General features: G+C 50.6%; 1 protein-coding gene across 1 annotated transcript in view; it reads left to right on the top strand.

Annotated features, from left to right (window-relative positions):
• The first annotated feature begins 9,753 nt into the window (after positions 1-9,753).
• The window catches only part of LOC149360213 (uncharacterized), an 85,313-nt gene continuing 77,264 nt past the window's right edge, over positions 9,754-17,802 (top strand). Inside the window, exons 1-2 of the mRNA XM_089567807.1 lie at positions 9,754-10,991; positions 11,049-11,185. Of these exons, the coding sequence (XP_089423933.1) occupies positions 9,896-10,991; positions 11,049-11,185 (1,233 nt within the window). The 5' untranslated portion in view covers positions 9,754-9,895. The remainder of the gene's footprint in view (positions 10,992-11,048; positions 11,186-17,802) is intronic.

The following is a 17,802-nucleotide window of genomic DNA, read 5'->3' on the forward strand; positions in this document are numbered from 1 at the left end:
ACGCTTGCTACAATCTCTTTGTAGTAACCAAAAGTTCCACCAGAGAACTCTTCTGTGGATACCACAAACTCCGGCAGCAATCGCCGCAGCTTCACTTGGCACACGGTGCGCAAGAACGGGTCTGTGACGTCGCGAAAAAACAAAAAACGGTTCACCAGCTGCCTTAAAAAGAGGTGCCCTAGCCCTAGTCCCCCATCTTTTACCCTCCGGAACAGGTTCGTTCTGCTACAACGTTCCCATTCGGACGCCCATATGAAAACTGCAAAAATCCTGTGTAGCTTCTGAACGTTCACACGCGAGCAATGCAAAACCTGCGTCACATACCAGAGTTTGCTAATAAAAAAAAGATTGCAGACTGTAGCTCTGGCGAAAATTGAAAGGCTGGTGCCTTTCCATTTCCCAGCTCGGTCACGTGCGTCTTTAGTTTGCTCTTTCCAATAGTCCTCGCTATCGCGATAAGCATCGAGCGGAACGCCCAAATACTTGCCCGGGGTCGTCGCCCACGGTACGTTGGCGAAATGGTCCGGGTGGGATGGCCACCATCCATGCCAGAGGCCAAGGCACTTGGACCAGTTAACCCCACTACCTGTGACTTCGCTGAACGCGCGTACACACCCGACAGCTTCACGTATGCTCCCCTGATCAACCGTAAATACTGCAACGTCATCTGCATAGGCCAGCAGCTTAACTTCAGCTGCTTGTAACCTAAAGCCATTAATACTATTGTTTTCTATGATTTTCATGCACAGCGTTTCGATGTAAATACAAAACAAGAGAGGGCTGAGGGGGCAGCCCTGACGCACCGAACGCTGCACGCTAATGGGGGCCCCCAAACTCTTCTTAACAATCAGTCTCGTCGTGCAGTTTCGATACGCCAGGGCTACACCCTTACGGATAACTGAACCGACGTTCACATGGTCTAAAACGGTAAACAAAATTTCATGAGAAACACAATCAAATGCCTTTTCAAGGTCAATCTGAAGCATCGCTACTCGCCCATTGATGTCGTCACAGCTTTCAAGCACACTGCGCGCTTTGTGAATGTGAATTTTTATGAAGGTATTGGCGCGTAGACTGCAGACAGTGATATCGGATATTGTTGGACCCCACCAGACATGTGGAATCAAAGGGCGCTCAATTTTTTCCGCCATGCCAGCTCGATGGTTTGGAATGAACAAAGGCGCGTCTAGTGAATACGGTGTCTTCACTCACTCTCATCCTCCTCCATTTCCTTCCGGCGAGGTTTAGGTGTCCACCGACAAATGAGAGACAGATACATTTCCTTTCCTCAAAAACCAATTTACCGACGAGCGAGGCGTATAGAACCGAATGGGCGATGGCGTTCTATGGACTCCTTGGCAGCGTTGCAAGACGCTGTCGCGTTCCACTCTTAGCGGCGAAGCTTAACATCTTAACCACACATCAGTGACCACAATTTAGGTCAAAAAAGTGCCCCCCTGAATTTTGTGACCCAGTTACTGCGTAATTTCGTTTCCTCAAATACAATTTTCATTTTCTTCATTACGGTTCCTCTTTATCTATCTACTTTCACTCCCACTTCCTCCCTTCCTCTACGGTGCGGTTCAGCTGTCCACCGAGATGACAGAGAATTGCTGCGCCATTTCCTTTCCTCAAAAAAGCGTTGCGTTCAAAGGGCAAGGCATCGCGCCGAACGGGTGATGGCGTTCCGTGGACTCCCTGGCAGCGCTACAACACGCTGTCGCGTTCCACTCCTAAAGGCGAAGCTTAAGCGTCATTAATTAGCATTTAATTAGTATTCAGGCATTCATCAGTAATTAACCATTGATTAGTGATTTGTCATCACTTAGTAATTAGTACTCAATTATATGTGACTCCACCAGTGCCACAGAAACAGCGAAGGTGGTGCGGAAAACGCTTCCGCCTCTACCCACTTTAGACAGTCAAAGTGCCCCCTGAATTTTTGTCTTCCGTCCCTTTCGCGCTGTTTTTTCCACCCACAATGAACGTATACCAACTCGCCCAACTTTCCATTCTACTACAGTGTATTTCTAGTGCACAGGGCTCTTTTACATGTTTCAACTTAGACCTGTCTTCCCCAGCGTACATCGCCACGTTGTATGCAGTATGTGTATGCAGAGCCAGAGTAGCTGCGTGGCATTTCAAGCGCGGCCTTTGCCCCACGGATCTGCCGCTCGTGTGCGGATTTCTACAGCCGTCACCAGGGCATTCAAGACGTATTTGTCGCATTCTTCAAAAAAAAAACAGCGCTCGTCCGTGTGGTTTCCTTCATCTTTGTCTTCCGTCCCTTTCGCGCTGTTTTTTCCACCCAAAATTCACCACATGTCTCGTCTTTAATGTCTAACCCGTAGCCATGACGATAAGCAAAACAACTAGACGTAACCAGGGATATACCATACCTCCCGCTACGTATATCCTGGCATAGCTGAGCTTACGCACTGAAATTTTTTTCCCGCTACAAGTGACTCTGCACATGAGGCGCCTCCCATTGCAACCTACCATTTTGCGATGCACATGGCATCTTGGAAGGCTCGGTCTCTTTAGAAGCTCTGTTTTGCGGCAGTCGAATATTTTTGGCCGGGAATTTTGTAGATAAATAAATATGTCAACAGCTGCGCAGCTCTCGTTTACTAACCTAACGTAAACTTCCATTTGATATGTAATTCACTAGCACATGTGTTCGTTCACCTGACCTGTAAACAAGGGGCGGTCGCAAAAGGCTTGAGCATGTACACTGAGTAAGATAGACAGGAGCGCGGACTCCGCTGATAAGAGGTGCTCAGCTTTGTCACATAGGACAGCGATTGGCGAGGCATCTGATAGATGGCGCTGAGATTTAACAATGGAGACAGTCATAGCAAATTACGCACAGCTGCAGACAGATTAAAATGAATTTGATTTATAAAGAAAAGGGAGATACGGTGCGCATAAGATCCTTTCGACCGATTACGATAACACCTGTTATATACAATCTGGCAGTGCAGGCAGTGAAATTGAAAATGCAGACATGGCTTGGAAGTAATAAGATACTTGGCGAACTTCAGAATGGGTTCAAGAGGGGTAGGTGCTTATATGATAATCTGTTCGTGCTTACCCAATGCATAAAAATAGCTAATGCGGAAAACTGACCTTTGTATTTTGCCTTCCTGGACATAAACGGTGCGTAGGGAAACGTGAACAGGGAACTCCTGCGAACATATTAAACGACGAAGGTATCGGTCAAGATGTAGTGTATTTTCTACAAGAAATAAACCCAGATAATAAAGGTGAAATTACATTTGAAGGTATAAAAAGTAAAACTGTCGAAGATCGCAAAGGATTAAGCCAAAGTTGTCCTCTGTCACCGCTGCTTTTCATGCTTTATATGACAAATATGGAAAGAAGGCTACGAGAAAGTAATCTAGGTTATAATCTGTCGTACAGCGGCCCACAGACTTAACACGAATGACGGAAAGCGTGGCCTGGACTGCCGTCAGCGCCACCAAGCCATAGTCACCGGTGTGAGACAATGCTCTCGGTATGTTTGAGGTGGCTGACGATAGCCGGTGCGCAGCTCGCTTTTACTGCTTTTCCGCTTGTGCCTGATCGCCGCGTGGACAGCGAGCTCGTCACGGGGGCGTTTCAGAGCTGTTTGCTCGCCGATTCGGCCTCCACGGCCCCGGCAACGCTCTTTCCAGTTTTCTTACCGTGGAAGCCAGGAACTGCCCGCTAAGCTGCCACGGTTCGCACCTTCTGTCGTCAGACACCGCGAACATTCCGAGAGAATTATCTAGCACCCGATGGCTATGGCTTCATGGCGCTGACGGCAGTCCAGGCCACGCATTCCATCATTCGTGTCAAGTCTGTGGGCGGCTGTACGAACTCTGTTAGCCGGAAAGGTCGTTGAGCAAAGGCTCCCACATTTAATATAGGCGGACAATATTGTAGCGATAGCTCCGCTATCCGAGTAGCAACTTCCAAGGTCCGCAAGGTTTCAATTTGACCTTGAGCCAGGCTTCACGCACCTGACGTCATACCACGTGACTGGCCACAGCTAGAGCCGAGCTCCGCCTGCGCGCTCTGCACGCCTCACCACTGCGCCAAGCCTCCACCGTGCCACGTGACCTGAGCACGTGATTACACCGCGCGCCTCGCCGCGCTCGCTTCAGTCGGAGCCGTTAGGGGCTCGACTCTGCGCTTGCGCACGTCTCATTAGGTGTAACTGAGTTAAACCCCAGTCATCTTCGAATCACGTGACTCGCTGCGCCTCACCACAGCTGCGTATGCGGAGCCGACGGTACTATCGCAACTGCTGGAAGTCGCGTGACGCGCCATTCACTATATAAAAGTGTGTGGCGTGTGCTGATCTTAACAGAAAAACATGGATGAGCAACGTGCCGAAGCCAGTGCTTCGACATTGTATCGTCGCCTTCAAGCAGATCCTGCATGATCTTTACATGGAAACGCATCAGATTGGATAACTATGTTTAATAGAGCTTTCGCTCATCTTACTAGGTTCAGCCAGGTTAAAACATGGCTATTTTATGTACTACTAGCAGATAGCCAAGAACCTCTGGTTAATTTTTTCGATTACGAAGCAGACGGTCTAGGTTTTATTGCGTAAGCAATAGTGCGCTAGGTTTCGAGCCGCCACGTAGCTCCCGGCGCTGGCCACGGTTGACCTTGAAAGCGTTGCTTCAGCCGCGCTTCGCCAGATGCCAGCGCCGTAGGCGCGCCGCCGAGCAATTTGCTCTGTCTACGACAGATGGCGCCACTAGGAGGCCCGCCGCTTCTGGGCATTGAAGCCGGCGTTAGCAGCATTGGCGCGCAGGGTATCGATGGCATTCGAATGATATCGGTTAAGTAGTTAGCCTAATTTCTAATCAGACGACACAAATAAAAAATACCACCGAGTAGAAAATTGGTCGAGTTGGCGAATCGAACCAGGGTCTCCGGAGTGCAAGACGTGCACGCTAACCACTGCGCCAAGCCAACTCGATAGTTTGCAATGAACAACCGCGCGTCTAGTGAAAACAGTGTCTTCGTTTACTTCCATATTCCTCCCTGCGTGCGTCCACAGTGTTTATGTCGGACTTTGTGAACAACCCGTTGGCCATGTTTGTGATGTGTGTGAGAGACCATGGCACTTTTCGCTACGTATATCCAGGCATGACCTTACCTAAGCCACAGCCAATTTTTTCACTTTTCAACTCTTTTTCACCCTCTTCTCGTTCTCTTTTCTTCTCTTCTGTCACCCTCATCTGGAGTACATGCTAGGCTAACAACCAGGCAGACCTCTCCGGTATTCATTAAAGCCTCTCTCCTTCCTCCTCATCCATAAAATTGGTCTTGAAGAAATGAAAGGTGCGATAACTTTCTTCTCGGTGCACCCCTAAACCGCGCCATTAGAGAAGTGAGGAAGGCGGAAGTGAATGAAGAAAGAAAGGGATCCCATAGTGCAGGGGTCTTTACTGCACTGTCGTCGGGCAGTATACAGGCACCTTTTGCGTTTCTGCTTCATATTAACGTGACCCCAGCTGCTGTGGCTCAGTGGTTAGAGCACTCGTCTGCCGAGCCGGGGTACCCAGGTTCGAACTTGACAGTGGCGGCAGCGTTTCTATGGAGGTGAAACGCAGAAGGCGCCCGTGCGCTGTGCGATGTCAGTGCACGTTAAAGATCCCCAGGTGGTGGACATACTTCCGGAGCCCTCCACTACAGCACCTCTTCCTTCCTTTCTTCTGTCAGTCCCTCCTTTATCCCTTCCCTTACGGTGCAGTTCGGACGTCCACCAACATATGTGAGACATACTGCGCCATTTCGTTTCCTCAAAAATCAATTATTATTATTATTGTTATTATTATTAAATGGATTCGCCTAAACCTCGCTTTCAGGAAAGGGTATAGTGGCTGAAAGTTACAAGGTGGACACCTCACATCAGATTGCACCGAAAGTGGAGTGGTCTTCAGCGTCAACTGATATTTGCTGCGTAGAATACGTGGGGCACCATTGAAATTCCAACACTTTAGGAAGAACGTTCCTATTAGTCTTGTTACATTGGATTATGCGCCGTCGCATCCTTCGACACAGTGCGATGAGAAACTGCAGTATGCTTACTGTGTGGAGAATTTCCTTCAGCTCAGGCGTACCTCGTAGCCCATGAGGCACCCACGGGCTTTCAAAACACCTGAATTTCCAGTTTATAAATTTAGTTTTCACTATTACCACCTTACCATCCCATCTCAGAGACCGTGCCTTACATGAGCTACGCGTGCGGGCCGCCGTGCAGCGCTTGGTACAGTCACGCTGTCACAGAGCAAGATAGGAACACCGCGGAGCGCGATGCTTCCACCGCCACTGGGGTCCCATACTAGGGGCCTCCACCTAGTGCTTGTAAGGATCGGTCCCTTACGGGCTGATCGGAACATACCTCCTGTCCCTTCTGAATTTCTTTGGAGGAGAAATTCGAGGCCCGTGTACTGTGCGATGTCAGTGCACGTTAAAGAACCCCAGGTGGTCGAAATTTCCGGAGCCCTCCACTGCGGCGCCTCTCATAGCCTTAGTCGATTTGGGACGTTAAACCCCATAACCAACCAACCTTCTTAATAAATGTTTTCACCACCACCCACCCACTGGTCGTTACCTCCCATGGCCATGCGCCTTTCTTGCACAATAAAGGACATTCAACTCAATCCAGTGGCATTTTCACTCTCTCTTCCTTTTCTTCCGTCACCACGCGCTTTGCGGTGTCAGCTGTCAGTCATTCAAGAGTTACAGTACGTTTTCTATTGCCGAAGCCTAGAGATGTGCTACTTTACCCTCGGGGAAAGTCAAAAGATATAAAAATTAGTCGCAGGTCATGGAACGCACTTAAAATGCATGCGCAGAACTATCTTCGGGAAAAGGATGCTCTTTTTTTAAATAGCATCCGCACTTTACATCGGTACAGCATCTTGTGCTCGCCACTTATACGTCTACGTTGGAAGGCAATTTGTGGTTGGCGTCAAGCGTGTAGTCGTACTGATGGCATAGGGAAAATATTGGAAAAGTTTGGCATAAACGACACCATAGCATAGAGATGGCGGAAGTTTCAAAGCTGTTGTGAAGCAGTTTTAAGGCGGAAGCCTTTAATGAAAGCCGCATCGTTTAAGCAGGAATTGTCGACAGATATGGCACGCTTTTCAATTGGTCGAAATGGTGGTGACGCCATGGTGCGCGAATTACAAACAGGGCCAATTGTACTTTGGTTGGTAGCCATGCAATCAATTCAAGTAATTGTATAATGATGCTCCAAGAAAGTGGTATTGAGTTTAGTTAATTACTTAATTAACCAATTAGCGTAATTAACCTTTGTAGTCAGTTCAGATAAATAAATAAAACCGAGTAGAAATTGGTCGAGCTGGGGAATCGAACCAGGGTCTCCGGAGTGCGAGACAAGCACGCTACCACTCCGCCATGCCAGCTTTTTAAGGCGGAAGCCTTTAATGTCTCATCGTTGTAAGCAGCAGTTGTCGACAGAAAATGTCACGCTTTTCAATTGGTGGAAACGGTCGTGACGTCACAGTGCCCGAATTTCAAACGGGGCCAATTCTACTTTGCCTTTAAACCATGCAACCAATTGAAGGGATCGTATAGTGATGCTCCAAGTAAGTGGGACTGAGCTTAGTTAATTGCTTAATTACCCAATTAGCCTAATTAGCTTTACTAGTCAGGCCATATAAATAAATAAAACCGATTAAGAAATTGGTCGAGCTCAGGAATCGAACCCCGGTCTTCGGCGTGAGAGAGGAGCATGCTATCCACTCCGCCATGCCAGCTCGATGGTTTGGAATGAACAAAGGCGCGTCTAGTGAATACGGTGTCTTCACTCACTCTCATTCTCCTCCATTTTCTTCCGGCGAGGTTTAGGTGTCCACCGACAAATGAGAGACAGATACATTTCCTTTCCTCAAAAACCAATTTACCGACGAGCGAGGCGTATAGAACCGAATGGGCGATGGCGTTCTATGGACTCCTTGGGAGCGTTGCAAGACGCTGTCGCGTTCCACTCTTAGCGGCGAAGCTTAACATCTTAACCACACATCAGTGACCACACTTTAGGTCAAAAAAGTGCCCCCCTGAATTTTGTGACACAGTTACTGCGTAATTTCTTTTCCTCAAATACAATTTTCATTTTCTTCATTACGGCTCCTCTTTATCTATCTACTTTCACTCCCACTTCCTCCCTTCCTCTACGGTGCGGTTCAGGTGTCCACCGAGATGACAGAGAATTACTGCGCCATTTCCTTTCCTCAAAAAAGCGTTGCGTTCAAAGGGCAAGGCATCGCGCCGAACGGGTGATGGCGTTCCGTGGACTCCCTGGCAGCGCTACAACACGCTGTCGCGTTCCACTCCTAAAGGCGAAGCTTAAGCGTCATTAATTAGCATTTAATTAGTATTCAGGCATTAAACAGTAATTAACCATTAATCAGTGATTTGTCATCACTTAGTAATTAGTACTCAATTACATGTGACGCCACCAGTGCCACAGAAACAGCGAAGGTGGTGCGGAAAACGCTTCCGCCTCTACCCACTTTAGACAGTCAAAGTGCCCCCTGATTTTTTTTTGTCTTTATCGCCTGTTTTGACAGATTACAACAGATCATAAACAGATGTTCTGCGCTGCATTCTCAAACATCAAGAGCGGACATGTGTTTCCCTCGCGTGAGAAAATCAAAACTGTTTCAGGGAACACAACTCTCCCATCAACTCGATAACTTCATCTCCAAAACATAGCTCCTTGTACACCTCACGTAGCTTAAATATGTTTTCTTTGAAGTAATCGCGGACAGAACGTGCATCTTCATCGCACTGTCGTACAGCCATCCTAATTCGCCAAATACTGTGCAGGCCATGCAGGAAAATTACATCATATTTATAAAGATCCGGCTCAACGTCCAGGAATCGTATCCCATACGGCGTCAAGGGTAAGTCTTTATTGTACGCTGGAGCACGTCCCAAAAGAGCAGCGCATCCCAGCAATTAATAAAGACGTGTTCTATTGACTCTGGTTTGTGACACAACAAGCAGTCAGCACCCCATAGTAAAAACAATCCCTTCTCCTCCATCCATGTTTCCGGGAACGTCCCATTTGTAACTTGAAGAAAAACGTCTTCACAACCGCTGGCACCACCATTTTTCGTACTCTCTTTAAAACAATTCCTGCTTGTCATCCACTATACAAAGATCGATAGATTGGCTCCGGGAAGACATAGTCAAGCAAATCTTTTAACAATTTCTTACGCGTGACATTAGAAAGATATTTCAAACTGAAGCGAGCATTATGAAACCGGAAAGCAAAGGCCACTTCTTTCAAAAACCTACTTGCACTGTATCTCATCCCGTCCACACTGGAAATAACATAGTACCTCTTGACAAGTATCGAGATAACGATGACTTTTGGAAGGAAAAATTCAAGAACTCTCCACGCGTGCACAGAAATGGTCGGGAAAGGAACTGTCTGTATTCACGCGCGCAAACATATGCAATGTATATCTGGTTTCAAAAGTGTGCTGTTTGTTGCAGGTCCTTTCATGCTCTCGACTTAGTATTCAAAAGTTTCATCGTCTCTTCGCAGTTTTTGTTTGGCAGTCCTCACGGGGGAGGACTAAACGTGATAACTTATTTCTGCGTTTGAGAAAAGGGGGTCTTTCCTTGCCACACTTGTACCTGAGGCAGGTGGTGTCCACCCCGGGCCAACAACACCTGCACCACCGTGCTCCGGAAGTCACAGGGGATCGGCGGATATCTTTTTTTTTCCGAGGTGAGATCCCCTTTTACAAATCCTGGCAAAGCGAAGTTTCGACCACGCTGGACGGCGCCGCTAGGCCTGACAGCGGCGCGAACGCCTGGCGCGGCGGAGCGCCTGCTCTGCGATAATATGGCCTTCCAACAAGCCACCAGCCAGGGATATGACCCGGAGGCGATGGCGTGGACCACCGTTCATCCCCAGAACCTGGGTGAGACAACAGCAGCAAGCTTCAAGAACGCCGCGCTCGCTGCCGCGGTAGCTCGCCGAGCGCAGGGCCGTGCCCTAAAAGCGGCGTCCGTCGACGCGGCCACCCCTGCCGTTCCCGCCGCCGGCGCCAGCTCCGACAACTCCGCTCAACGCACAGCGGGCCGGCCTCTTACGACCTGGAGGCCGCAGCCATTACCAAAACCGACACCCGAAGACTTCGTGGTAGTCCTCAAGCCGCGAACTCGAGTATCATTGCAAGAGGTATTCGAGGAGAACGGATACGGGCGGGCGTTCATAGCCTACCTCGGACCGGACTGCTCGCAGTTTTTCACAATTCTTCCGGTACGCGACCAAAATTTAATTCTAATTTACACTTCAAAAGCTGAAATTGCAGATAAAATTATCGGGGACTTCGAGATAAATCTGCAAAATAAGAAAGTCCAACTTACAGGCCACCTAAGGCAAGATGGTGGTAACGTCTGTTACGGCGTGGTAACAGTACGAAATACAGACACAGCGGAATCCCTCCGCTCAAGTCTCGAGTGGCGCCATGGCGAGATTCTGGATATACGCAAATTCGGCACGTCAAACAAGGCGCGAATAACATTTTCCGGAAAGCTGAAGCCGCGCTACGTACATTACGAGTGCATGCTCATCCAAGTCCGTGAATACCAGCGCACCATCCCGGCCTGCGGTCACTGCGGTGTTGTCGGTCACCGTATGGACGCCTGCCCCGGCCCAAGACCGGACAAATGTGGTGTGTGCGGCCAAGAAGCCGAGCTCGTTGAGGGGGTGCGGGTCTCTCCCGAGTGCGTTCCAAAATGCTCTCTGTGCGGCGGAACCCATACCACAGGGGCCCGCGGGTGCGTTGCAAAGTATCGAACCCCCCAGCCCCTGCGCCCGGAGCAGGGACTGACGCACAAGAAGGGCCGCCGTAAACGCCGGAAACGGCGGCCCCGTCAAGCCAAGGACAAGGGAGCCAACCAGCCCCCAAGCAAGCCAGGCGGTCCATCTACCGGCAAGCCAGGCGTTCCATCTACCGGCAAGCCAGGCGGTCCATCTCCCGGAAAGCCAGGCGGTCCATCTACCGACAAGCCGGAGTTGCCTAAGGCAGTACCACCGCCACCCCAAGCCGACGTGGAGAAACGAACGAGTACCCCCCCACCAGGTTCTTCGCGGACATGGGCGCAAGCCGTCATCCAGGGATCCCAGGTGAGCAGCAAGGGCAGGGCAGCCCCTCCTCATACCCCCCCTTCCAAACCGCCGACAAAAACGGCCGAGCAATCCCAAACTTCCGCCCTCATAGAGGAAATCGCTAACCTACAGAAGCGTCTTGCCCTCACTGAGGCGCGCCAAAATTTTCAAACCCAAATGCCCACTCCCCCCGCGGTGGAGGAGATGGATAGCGACACACCGGCGAACGCGCAGACTGCAACCGCCCAGTCTGCGCTTGAGGCGAGGGTTAGCGCACTGGAGGCCCAGATGAACTCCGCATTCTCCGCCTTAGAAATGCAAATCGCAACCACCATCAAGGCGGCTCTAGACAAAATTCCTACCATTATAGCCGCACATATGACGAAACAAACTCTAACTACCAGGCGCTCCGGCCAACTCAAGCGTATGAGCAGCCCCAATATTAAGGCTGGTAGACCAAAAGTCGCACATGAGGAACAGGAGCCCGCCCTCAACCTGCCCAGCGTGACGCAACCTGCTGTCATTGGGGCACCCGGCTCAGAGGCGGGCCCCTTCCCAGTAAGCATAAATTCTAATCATAATCATGGCGGACATTCATAAACCGCGATGGTACTCACGCAGCAATTCGGCCCCTGTCCAAATTTTACAGTGGAACTGCAGAGGTTTCAAGGCCCGTACTAAGCGGGCCGACCTACGGCTTTTCTTAACAACGTTCCCCAGTCCTCCTGCTGTAGTGGCCCTCCAAGAGCCGGGGGACGCAGCCACCCTCACAAATTACTCAGTGTATCAGCAGGATGCGCAGAGCTGCCTCTGCGTACATAAAAATTATACGGCCTCCCCGGTGGACCTGGATTACAAGGCGCTTTTCTCGTATGCGATGGTGACGATCCTTCCGCTACGCAAACAGGACCCCCCATTACACGTACTCAACGTTTACAGCTCTCCCAAACTTCCAAACGTCACATTTGCAGACTTATTCAGTCAGGCGTTAAAGTTGGCGAACAGGGATCCCCTCATAATCGTTGGGGACTTTAATGCTCCCAGCCCCTTATGGGGATACATACGTGAAGAAAAACGAGGACGCAAGCTGGCGGAACTTGCGTCAACGTTGGGCCTTACTCTTCACACGGATCCTGCACAACCCACTCGCATTGGGAACTCCGTGGCACGTACGCGACACGTGCCCAGATCTCACCTTTACCAAAAATATTAGATATGCAGAATGGCACAACACCGAGGAAACCCTGGGTAGCGACCACTGCATTCTTGCGACCACAATCCGCACCAAACCCCTTACCAGACCTCACACTAAAGCAACCCTTCCAGACTGGACCAAATTCAGATCCAACTACACTAACCCTACCCCTATAGCGGATCAAGGTTACACTACCTGGTCACAACACCTCATCTGCCAACTCAAAGATACCGAAAACCACGTTCAGCTCTCAGAGGCGAACCCGGCGGTGGACAACCACCTCCTCCACCTCTGGGAGGCCCGGCACAGCCTCGTCCGCCGATGGCGCCGGCAGAAGTACAATCGGCAACTCAAAATCCGCATCGCGGAACTCACCCAACAAGCGGCAGAGTATGCGGCCCAACTCGCCGACTCGAACTGGGTAGACCGATGCAACACCGCTGCTCGGCAAATGTCGAGCCGGAGCACGTGGCGCCTTTTCCGCGCCCTCATTGATCCGACCCAAACCCGCACCGAAACACAAAAACATCTTCAACGCGCAATTCACACCTTCAACGGAGACACAGCCAAACTGGCTGACGCGCTCCGAGACAAATATCTGTACACAGACCAGGATTCGCGTGGTCCGGCGTACTCTTATGCAGGTTCTGAGAACGCAGAGCTGGATCGAACGTTCCAGCTTCACGACCTCAAAGCGGCCCTGGCCAAAATGAAACGAGGGACAGCCCCGGGCAGGGACAAGGTAACTGTGAAACTTCTCGCTAACCTACCCGAACCGGCCTACGAGCGGCTGCTCGAATACTTCAATGCCATCTGGACGGGAGGTACGCCTCTCCCAGTGGATTGGAAGACGGCTCTCGTCACATTCATACCCAAACCAGGCAAACCTCTCAACACTGACAACCTCCGGCCCATATCTCTCACTTCTTGTGTGGGGAAGTTGATGGAGACCAGGGTCCGTGACAGACTATCCACCTACCTAGAAACGCACAACGCCTTTGCAGACACCATGTACGGGTTCCGCCCACACCGGTCCGCACAAGATGTGCTGCTGCAACTTCATAGAGAGATTCTTGATCCCGTCGAGCACCCTAGCGATGACAAGGTGGTCCTCGCATTGGACTTGCGGGGGGCTTTCGACAATGTTACTCATGATATCATCCTCTCCCACCTGTCCCAAGTGAACTGTGGATACAACACATTCCAATATATCAAGCAATTCCTCACAGATCGGCAAACATATATCCGACTCCAAGACAGTGAACATGGCCCGTACCAACTTGGTACGCGAGGGACTCCACAGGGAGCAGTCCTCTCGCCTCTTCTCTTCAATCTGGCCATGATGAAGCTCCCTACCCTGCTGGGTGAGGTCCCGGGTGTGCAGCATGCCCTGTACGCGGACGACATCACCCTCTGGGCAACACACGGTTCGGTTGGAGAAATCGAGGCCAACCTGCAGCAAGCGGCGGCTATTGTGGACGATTATGCACACTGCTGCGGCCTTGAGTGCTCCCCGAACAAATCGGAATTCGTGCACATACGTCCCAATCCAAGGTGCACAACCAAAATTGCCCTCTCCCTGCTTAGTGGCCCGATACCTGAACAAGATGAAATCAGAGTATTGGGACTCTACATACAAAAGAACCGCAAGATTGACACCACGCTGAAGCAACTCCGCAAGGTGGGGGATCAGGTGGGCCGTATGGTCCGCCGGGTATCAAACAAACGAGGGGGGTTGCGATGCAAAGACGCCCTGCGGCTGGCGAATGCATTCGTAACCAGTCGAATCCTGTATTCGGCACCGTACCTCCACCTGCGCAAATGCGATGAGAACGCTTTCGAAGTGATTCTCCGAAAAATCTATAAAAGAGCTCTAGACCTCCCAATTGCAACATCTAACCAACGTCTCCTCGGCCTGGGGATGACGAACACCTTTGGGGAGCTGCGCGAGGCTCATCTCAGCAATCAATACTTGCGGTTAAGCAAAACACGTGCGGGTAGCCGCCTACTGACCCGCCTCCACATCAATTACACAACCCAAGAGGAGAAGCGGGTATCCATGCCCGAGGCCTGGCGCTTCGCACTAAAGGTTCGCCCCCTCCCCAATAACATGACAAAAGATGCCCATGATGGCCGCCGCCTCGCGCGAGCGGAGGCCATTTCCAAGCAGTACGGTGCTCGACCAGGGGTATTTTACACGGACGCGGCAGGTCCACACCATGGGGGTTGGTACACGGCTGCCGTTGTCCACCAAAACAACCCAGTTCAGGGCCTCACCTTCCGTGCCCCCAACATTACATTCGCGGAGGAAGTTGCTATCGCACTTGCAGCTGCGGATCCAGCGTCCCGAGTCATTATCACCGACTCAAGAGAAGCTTGCCGCAATTTTGAACAGGGCCAAATTCCAGATCGTGCTTTCCAAATTTTACACAGTTGTGAGTACCGGGATTTCCCAACCTGGCGTACCATCATCTGGGCCCCAGCACATGCGGGGATAGAGGGAAATAAGGTAGCGGACACTACCGCCCGCGCGCTTAACCACCGGGCATCGCCTCTCTCGCCGCCTGATCCGGCTACTGATTTTAATCCGGCTATTACTTTTCGGGAGATCTCTCTCCTGTATCAAAACGCTCACGGCCGATACCCACCCCCTGTAAAGGACTCAATAAGGCAGAGGAGCGTTGGCTACTTCGCCTCTACACCAACACGGTACTGTGCCCGGCAGTGCTCAAACATTTCAATTCGGCATTTTCGGGCGAGTGTCCACACTGTGGGGAAGTGTTTGCGGACACGTATCACATGGTGTGGGCATGCCCTGCCAATCCTGCTTTCCCACCCCACCCCCACCCCACCCGAGAGGACTGGGAGGCTGCCCTGCTCGTCTGCTCAACTCTCCAGGACCAACGAGCCCTGGTGACAAGAGCCCGGGCCGCCGCGGAGGCCACAGGGGTCCCGGACTAGGGATCCCTCCTAGTTATTGTGAGGGCCGGGCCCTTCAGGCACGGTCCAAGCAATACCTCTCTTGTATATAGTATAAATAAATGTTTTACACCACCACCACCACCAGGCAGGTGGTGTCAAGATTTCTGTTTCTTCGAGATCAACGCGACCCTTTCCTGCGGAAATTTATTCAAGTGAGGCTTTCTTCGGCTTTGCCAAACTATGTTATTTCCGCCATGCCAGCTCGCTGGTTTGGATTGAACGAAGGCGCGTCACGTCTAGTGAATGCGGTGTCTTCGTTATCTCCCGTCGTCCTCCCTTCCCGTTACGGCGAGGTTCAGGTGTCCACCGAAATGTGCGAGACAGATACATTTCCTCTCCTCAAAAACCAATTTACCTACGAGCAAGGCGTACAGCCGAATGGGCGAAGGCGTTCTGTGGACTTCTTGTCAGCGTGGCGGAATGGTCACGTGACCAAACATGGCGGCGCCCATGCTCCCGCGCTGTAAAGCGTCTATAAAAATCTCTGCCTCTCCCGTAAACGAGAGTAGAGTAAGCATGAAATGTTTACGGGCCTAATGTCATCTCGGTGGACACCCGAACCGCACCGTACAGGAAGGGAGGAACGCCACCACCCGTTCAGCGCAATGCCTTGCCATTTGAACGCAAGGTTTTTTGAGGAAAGGAAATGGCGCAGTAATTCTCTGCCATCTCGGTGGACACCCGAACCGCACCGTAAAGGAAGGGAGGAACGCCACCACCCGTTCGGCGCGATGCCTTGCCCTTTGAACGCAGCGCTTCTCCCCCGGATCACGTATGACAACGAAGTGTAACGTGGCATTTATGTGCTTTTTGCACGCGTTATTAGAAATCGGAAATTATAATTCCGTGCATTATCAAACCCACAGCTCCACTGATATCTTGATAAACATTGAGAAGGCACTGGCAGCAGTTATTTTTTGTCTCATTTGGAGACCAACCGGCTCTTGCATGCCGGTCGTGTAGGAGGGCTTAGAGAGTCTCGTTAAATCTCGTCAAGTCTCGTACGGTGCCCGGATGTTCTCGTTTCAGAGCCCGGATGACTGGAATTCAGTGCCCGGATGAGTGGAATTCAGTGCCCGGATGATGGCTCTCGGTCTCAGCGTGACGTCACCACACTGCCGACAACGGGAGCTAAAAGCATTTCATGCTTAATACGCGCTTGCCTTGGCGTGAATGCTTTGCTATGCGGACCTCTAAGGAAAAGTGACAGCGACAGGAAGAAGCGAGAAAGCGACAACGTGCACAAGAGACGCCAGAACAGCATGAAGAACGTCTTGCAAAGCATCGTGCTAAGGATGCAGCTCGGAGACAACATTCTACCTCGCAGAGTGGTTCCACGTTATCCGATGAATCTCAACACCTGACTGCTCAGGAACGCCACAGTTCTACCAGGCGAAAGCAACGCGCCGAAGAATCGCCAGAAGAACGCGCACGCCATTGCTTACGCAATTTACCCTGTTTAACCAGAGTCAGACCACTGCCAATTTTTAGTTTCAGCGCAACTAAGTCAGGTGTGATGATTCTCAATGATATAACTAATCTGGTGCTTACAATACAAGGCCATGAGAGTGGCCGAATACAGATATCTTGGGGTATGGCTATACAAAGGGCAGATATTTTCATTTGGTAAATTCTTTCAGACACAACTGAACTTCGATAAGAGCGCTAAAAGCAGATGCATATACACGAAGAAGCGCGAACAGTGTATTAGTGCGAAAAGTTGAAGAGCTGCTGGAATTGTGAAACATAGGGCCAAACCAAACCAAACCAAACCGAAACATAGGGCATTACGGGGATACAACAAATATGAAGTACTCAGAGATATTCGGAAAGGAATAATAGTGCCGGGATTTACTTTTAGGAATGCGGTTCTGTGCTTAAGGGCAGAAGTTCAGTCGTGATTAGGAGTAAATCAGAGAGCTGTTGGAATATTGTTGGCGCGGTCGCGATCGAACCAGCGTCTTTCGGGTCAGCAGCCGACCGCCACAACCACTGAGCCACCGCGGCGGCTAGATGGCACATGTGCTGTCTGTGGTCTGTCTGTAGACACAATTGAGCACCTCATACTCGAATGTGATGGTATCCTTCCGGATCTCGAAGCAGGCACAGTCACACTCCGTGAAGCCCTTGGTTTTGACATAACAAGGCATAGCCCATATGCTGATTTCCTCATACTTGCGACATAGATCTCAGTTTGTTAGTATTGCCGGCGAATGCTCCCAGTTGAAAGCGGTAGCTTCTGGCGTTCCGCGAGGGAGCATTTTGGGTCCGTTTCTTTTTGTTCTTTATATTAATGATATTGTTCGCACCGATAGCACTGCTAAGTACATAATTTATGCAGATGACACTAGTCTGTTTTTTTCGGGTACTTCAACGGCTGATCTCGCAAATCGAGCTAATAAAACCTTAAAAGAAATAAATACTTGGACTGCTGATAATCACTTCAGAATTAACGTTA

Source organism: Amblyomma mixtum, chromosome 2 (assembly GCF_055824585.1).
Source record: "Amblyomma mixtum isolate Tamu chromosome 2, ASM5582458v1, whole genome shotgun sequence".
NCBI classification, from domain to species: domain Eukaryota; kingdom Metazoa; phylum Arthropoda; class Arachnida; order Ixodida; family Ixodidae; genus Amblyomma; species Amblyomma mixtum.